Source organism: Trichechus manatus, unplaced genomic scaffold (genome assembly GCF_000243295.1).
Source record: "Trichechus manatus latirostris isolate Lorelei unplaced genomic scaffold, TriManLat1.0 scaffold00117, whole genome shotgun sequence".
In the NCBI taxonomy this organism is placed as follows: domain Eukaryota; kingdom Metazoa; phylum Chordata; class Mammalia; order Sirenia; family Trichechidae; genus Trichechus; species Trichechus manatus.
In genome coordinates this window covers 7,670,904-7,677,125 of record NW_004444053.1, presented here as the reverse complement: position 1 = coordinate 7,677,125, position 6,222 = coordinate 7,670,904, and the positions used below count along the sequence as shown (strand labels likewise).

At 47.2% G+C, this 6,222-nt stretch overlaps 1 protein-coding gene across 1 annotated transcript in view; it reads right to left on the bottom strand.

Annotated features, from left to right (window-relative positions):
- Window positions 1-4,366, bottom strand: part of NUP133 (nucleoporin 133) — a 95,381-nt gene extending 91,015 nt beyond the window's left edge. The window contains exon 1 of the mRNA XM_004384119.2: window positions 4,019-4,366. Within this exon, the coding sequence (XP_004384176.1) occupies window positions 4,019-4,200 (182 nt within the window). The 5' untranslated portion in view covers window positions 4,201-4,366. The remainder of the gene's footprint in view (window positions 1-4,018) is intronic.
- Window positions 4,367-6,222: the final 1,856 nt, after the last annotated feature.

The following is a 6,222-nucleotide window of genomic DNA, read 5'->3' as shown; positions in this document are numbered from 1 at the left end:
GACGAAGGAAGGGAATCGGGAAGTAAGAGTCCGACTTCATCAGGTATGGTCTTCCCCCCAACTACACACACCCGTCTGGGTACTGTTTTCGGTGAGGGTACTGCTGGGGCTCAGGCAGGGCAATTTCCTCTGAGAAAAATTCCAGCCGAAGGAGCAACAATGTTAGTACATACTCCTTTCTCTACCTCCAACTTGTATAATTAAAAGAATCACAGTCCTCCTTATCAGAGTAACCCAAATAGGATAGCGGAGTTGTTCCTTGCCATTTTCTACAAATCCCACCTGAAAATGCCATGTGCCTTGCAGGCAACACTATTACAAGAAGAAATAATGACACGTAGTGGCATTCCTTTCCATATTCAACAAAAAGTGAATCCAAAAGTCTGGGCATAAAAAAGGCCTAGATGAGCCCAGTCAGCCACACCAGTTAAAATTACTTTAAAACCTAGAGGACCTATTATAAACCAGAAGAAGCTTTAGAAGAGATCACACTGTTGGTACATCGATGCATAAAACCTGGACTTTTAAAATTTTGCCAGTTTCCATACAACACCCCTATCGTACCGGTGTTGAAACCGTAGACAAGAGAATATTGGTCTGTTTGAGACCTAAGAAAAATCAACCAAATAGTAGAGCACATTCATCCAGTTGTGCCAAACCCATATATTCTTTTGGTTACTATACCCAGTCAACGTGCTTGGTTTTCAGTACTAGACTTGAAAGATGCCTTCTTTTGTATTCCTCTACACCCCGAGTCTCAGCCTCTATTTGCCACTGAATGGTCTGATATTAAGACAGGGAATTACTGTGGGGGTACTAACTCAAACCCTGGGACCAGCCAGGTGACCGGTGGCCTACTTTTCAAAACAGCTGGACAACACGGCCTGGGGATGGCCCCCTTGTCTTCCGGCCGTGGCTGCAACATGTGACTTGTTACAGGAAGCCAAGAAATTCGCTCCTGGACAAAAGGTGATGGTAACACACCACGTAACAGTTTTGCCTCTTTTGGAATAAACGCGGGGTCTTTTTGGCTCACGGCAGGACGGATGAGAAATGTCAGACAATCTTGTTAGACAACTCAAAACATGATTCTGAAGGCTGTCTCCTCCCTCAATCCCACCACATTGTTGCCTATTTCGGAAGATGCCCCCGTACATGACTGCCTAGAGATAATTGAAGAAGTTTATTCTAGCAGACAGATCTCTCAGATGTTCCTTTGATTGACCCAGAAATAGAATTGTATACGGATGGCAGTAGCTTTCTATACGAAGGATGTCAGAAGGCAGGATATGCAGTGGTAACACGAACTGAGGTCTTAGAGGAAGCTCCATTTCCCACCGGCATTTCAGCTCAAAAGGCTAAACTCATAGTTCTCAGGCAGGCCCTGCAACTAGGAATAAGAAGACGCATAACTGTGTATACTGATAATAAATATGCCCATCTGGTCCCTCACTCACATGGTGCCTTGTAGGAAAAAAAAGACTTCTGAATCTGCCAACGAAGAAATAAAACATGTACCAGAAATCCTAGAACTCCTGGAGGCAATCAATGATCCCCTTCAGGTGGCAGTGGTATAATGCCCTGGACACAATAAATTTTAAATATCTGCTGATTTTTGTGGACACCTACTCAGGGTGGGTAGAGGCTTTCCTTTGTCGAACAGAATGAGCCCAAGAAGTGACCAAGGTGTTACTCAAAGAAATCATACCGTTTTGATCCTCCAATCTCGGTACAGTGTGACAACAGGGGAGCTTTTATGACAACAGCCACCTAAGAAGTCATTAAGGTTTTAGATATAAATTGGAAATTACACTCAGCCTAGAGACCACAATCGACTGGAAAGACCAAAAAGATGAACCATACTCTGCAAAAGGCCTTGGCAAAACTACCAGGAGACTAGCTCCACTTAGATACAAGTTATCCCCAATGCCCTGCTCAGAATCTGGGTAGCCCCTCGAAGTGGGCTCCAACTGAGCCCTTACGAATTAATATATAGAAGACCATTCCTGAAAAAGTCGACTTTCCCCACCTCAGTGATGACTGAGGTAGAGAAAAGAGACTGGGTCTGTCCTCTGAGAGCTGTCATAAACACTGTTAATCAGTATGCTTCTTCTCGTTTGTCTTTTCGTTCTGACACTCCCCTCCACAGGTTCCAACCCAGAGATTGGGTCCTGTTGAAGGCCTGGAAGAATCAGCACCAGAAGATCAACTGGCCTCTCAGTGAGAAGGACCTCTGAAGTTCTCCTGACCACCCACTCTCTGAAATTAGCAAGAGTAGCTGCATGGGTACATCATTCCAGAGTAAAAACAGCCCCGCCAGAAGAGAAAGAAGCAGAAAACAAAGAGCCACCATACTCTTGTACTCCAATTCAGGGCCTAAAGTATAAGTTCAAGTAGCGTATAGCACAATGATTTTGACCTTGTTTCCCTCTATCTTTCTGTTTTTCCAGGAGACCTGGACAGAAAAGGTGCCGGTGATCCTACAGGCAAAGGGGGCATTGACCCTGCAAGTTGGGGACACTCTGACCCTCCCGTGTGTAGTCTCAACCGTAACTCCAGTAGGTCCAGTTAAGTGGGCCATAAAAGAGCCTGAAAGAGGAACTTTAAGAATAGTGATTATTCTAGTTTGTTTTTGTGTTCCCTGTTTTACAAGAATATTAACAAAAAGAACTGCGAAAACCCTTAAGGTGGGAGAAATTTTTACCCTGGTAAGTTGAGACACCCCTCTTCCAGGCTCTGGGGATGCACATCATCTAATTTACCAGGATACAGCCGATTTCCACTCTAACTCACTCCCCCCACCCCCAGCCTACAGCCCCTAGTCAATATCGGGAGGTTTCTCACCCTAGCGGATGCCCCTAACCAGCAGGAAGTAGCCAGAAAATAAGCAACGCCCTGTTTCCCAAGATTGAGAAACTTCCAATAAAAGGGGGACTGGAAGAGGCTGTATAGGCCCAGCTCACTATTATTTACTCCCCATTGCTAACCGCCACATTGTCTCATGATTTTTCCCTCATTCTAGTCTCTACAAAAAGGTTTAAGATTAACTGATGTTCCTCCCCGGAGGGTGGAAAACAAGTGATAATGATCTAAGAATGAAAAACCAAACAAAGCATCCATCTTGTGACAAGAGTAAGCAGGATGTTGCCAGATAATCCCCAAAGATGTCACCAGATAACCTCTAAGAATACCAGTGGAAGGTTAACTCATCTAAGACATCACCACCTCAAGGGGAAACTACCACAAAAGATCCATAATCCTGTCCCTATAAAGGACTCCAGCCGATCTACAGTGGGGGAATCTATTCCCCTCCGTCTCCTATATATCGATATATAATAAACATCTTGCTGCTCACCTCACCTCCGTCTCAGAATTGGCTATTGCGGCAGGCGGTTCCAATCCACATTACTGCGGTAACAATGTGGACAGCTGTTCTACACGTGTATTTGGTTACAAAACTACTACTCTTATCCCACTCCTTATGGAAAGCCTTTTCCCTATTAATTTAGGTACAAAGTGAAATTCTGCAGCTAAAAGCCCTTTAATTATCCATCAGAGATACTAATGGCCTAGGCTGTTAGGCATTACAGAATGATTTTTCTAGGACTGGAGGTCCCCATTACCATCATCACACCTGCATCGTAGTATTTCATTACTCCCTTGGCTTTAGTAAAGCAGGCTCCACATCAGGTATTTCACTGGTGAGAAGAATCCGAGTGGCTTACTCCAGGTCACAGAGGTAGTAAGGGGGAGAAGGGTGATCAATGACTTAAATTCAGTCTACTCTTCACTTCAGCACAAAGGTAATTTCCATGAAAAGTGCAAAGCGATGACTCAATTGACGGATTAACCAAGGTGAGGCCGAAATAGCAACGGGCAAGGGTGGCAGAGGGCTATTTTCCCAATACTGTGGAATTTCACCCCGATTTCCATAGGACTGTGGAGACACTACCCAATTAGGCCCAACGAGACCCGTGAGCCAGCCGATTGTCGGACCCACCCGGGGAGCGATACTTACCGCGAGCTCAGCGAGCTCCGCCTGCCGACCGGCGAGAAGAGCACGGGGGAGCTGACTGCAGACCCCAGGGACAGCCCCTTCCTGCCTGCAGCCCGGGGTGTGGAGCTCGGCCCGATCCCGCCGAGCGGGCCCCTTCGGGACCCGGGACCAGGGGTCCGAGGGGAAGGGACAGCCGGGAACATGATGCGAGGGTGCGGCGGCAGGGAGCGCCACCGCTCCAGGCTTTGGGGCTGACAGCCCGCGCCCGCGCAGCTTGAACACGAGGGGCGGGAGGACTCGCGGTGATGACGTCTAGGAATAACGCCGAGCCTGCGGGCCTTGTAGGAGCCGCAGCCTTTGGAGAAGACTAGGCCGGGGTGGCTGCCGTTAATGACGTCTAAGCGCAGCGCCGAGCTGGCCGGGGCGAGATCGGAGCGAAGGCCCCCGCAGGAGGCTGGACGGCAGTGGCGGCCGTTGATGACGTTTAGGCTCAGCGCCGAGCCCGTGGGAGCGGGGGCCTTTACAGGCTGCAGTTTTATGGTTGCTGCAAGTTTCCTGGGCCAGTGCGGCGGGAGTCCGAATCTTCCAGAGGAGTCAAACTGGAAAACCAGGCAGCCTTCCCAACTCTGGCAGCTGGAGCGCGAAGCCTCTTCGCACCCTGGTTTTCCTGAGCCTTTTAGGAAATTAAGTGTGCCATAGTCCAAGCTGAGGAAGGGGGAATTGTAAAACTGAATGGTTTCATATTAAATTATATATTTGTTCTTCTCCAGATTTGTCATTTCCCCCGTTCAAATCTGGACTATCTAATCCACTCTAATGACGCCACAAGTCCATATCTCTAACCCAAATCCTGCTCAAAAATCCTAGACTTCTAGCAGCTTCCTAGCGTCCTGTTCACCTGGGTGCAGACCTTCACCATCCACTTGTTAAAAACTGAATACTTGTTTCCTTTAGCACCCCATCTTCTACCACCTAAGGTCCAATTTGGTAAAACTAGCCAGTTGCCCTAGGCAAAAAGAAGGGCTTTATCCTTGACTCATCTCCAAGCTTACCTCCACCGCACCATACTGGACAGTGTAGTATCTCCAGTAGATCTCAAACATCTTAAACCTCTTTTCTGGTTCACGTACTCATCTCATCCCTAGACCATTGCAGTAACCTTTTTTGCTTCTGTCCATTCTTAGTCCGCTCCATCCTCCACACTGCCAATATAACGGACTGAGGTAAACTTAATGTTGCTTTTGACCTTGTAAATGCTGACCATTGCCCACAAGCTATTTGCTAAGATCCTTTGCAAGGTCCTTTGTGATTTAACTACGGCTGGCTTATGTGTCTGACTCTACCTCCACCACTTCTCACTTGCAGTCCACATTCCAACAATTGAAAAACTACTTAAGAGTCTCGTATCTTTTCGCACCTCCAGGTGTTGCTCGGCGCGAAACTGAGGCACTAGTCCCGCAAAACCGAAGAAAGAAAAACTTTATTTGGTTTGCTGAGAAAAGGAGCTCAGCAGTACCTGCGTCGACAAGATGGCTCCCTGATTGGCAGGCACAGGTGTTTATCTATGGGGAGGAAACAGAATAGCAGTGGGCTCTTCTTCAGGGCATGTTCAGGGGCGTGGTCCATCAGGATTGCTGGACAGCTCTTGTAATGATGCCGACGTCTTCGGTTCGGCGCAGTCGCACTGAGGCCGTGATAGAGGAAATGGCAGTTTAGTTCTGCATAGCCGCCATCCGGCGCTTTCACCCCTTGCTCACCATTCAGCGGTTTCCCGCTTTACGTATCACCCTTCCATTGTCTTTGCACATTTTTTTTTCCTCTTGGAATGCCCTTCCTTCACTGCTTGTGTCTGTTGGCCAAGCAAGCATGCATCAAGTCTTTGTTTAGTGCTACCTCCTCCTTGAAGACTTCCACAGAGTTAGGTGTCCCGTTATCCTTTGCCCCCTCTGCTCCTATACATAGGGTATTTATATTTTATCGTCATAATAGTTTAATCCTTTCATCAACTGTCTCTCAAGTAGCTCCTTTTAAGTGTCTTTAAAGCAGGGACGGTGCATACCACAACAGGTACATAGTAAACCTTCTTAAATATTTGTGGAAGTAAGGTAATGGTTAAGTAAACACTGGCATATCCATATGTGGGAAACCCACAGTGTGGGTGTCAGATGGTGTTATTTCCCTGGGAAAATTATTCTTCTGTGCAAGTTAATAGCATCTTTGGTTAT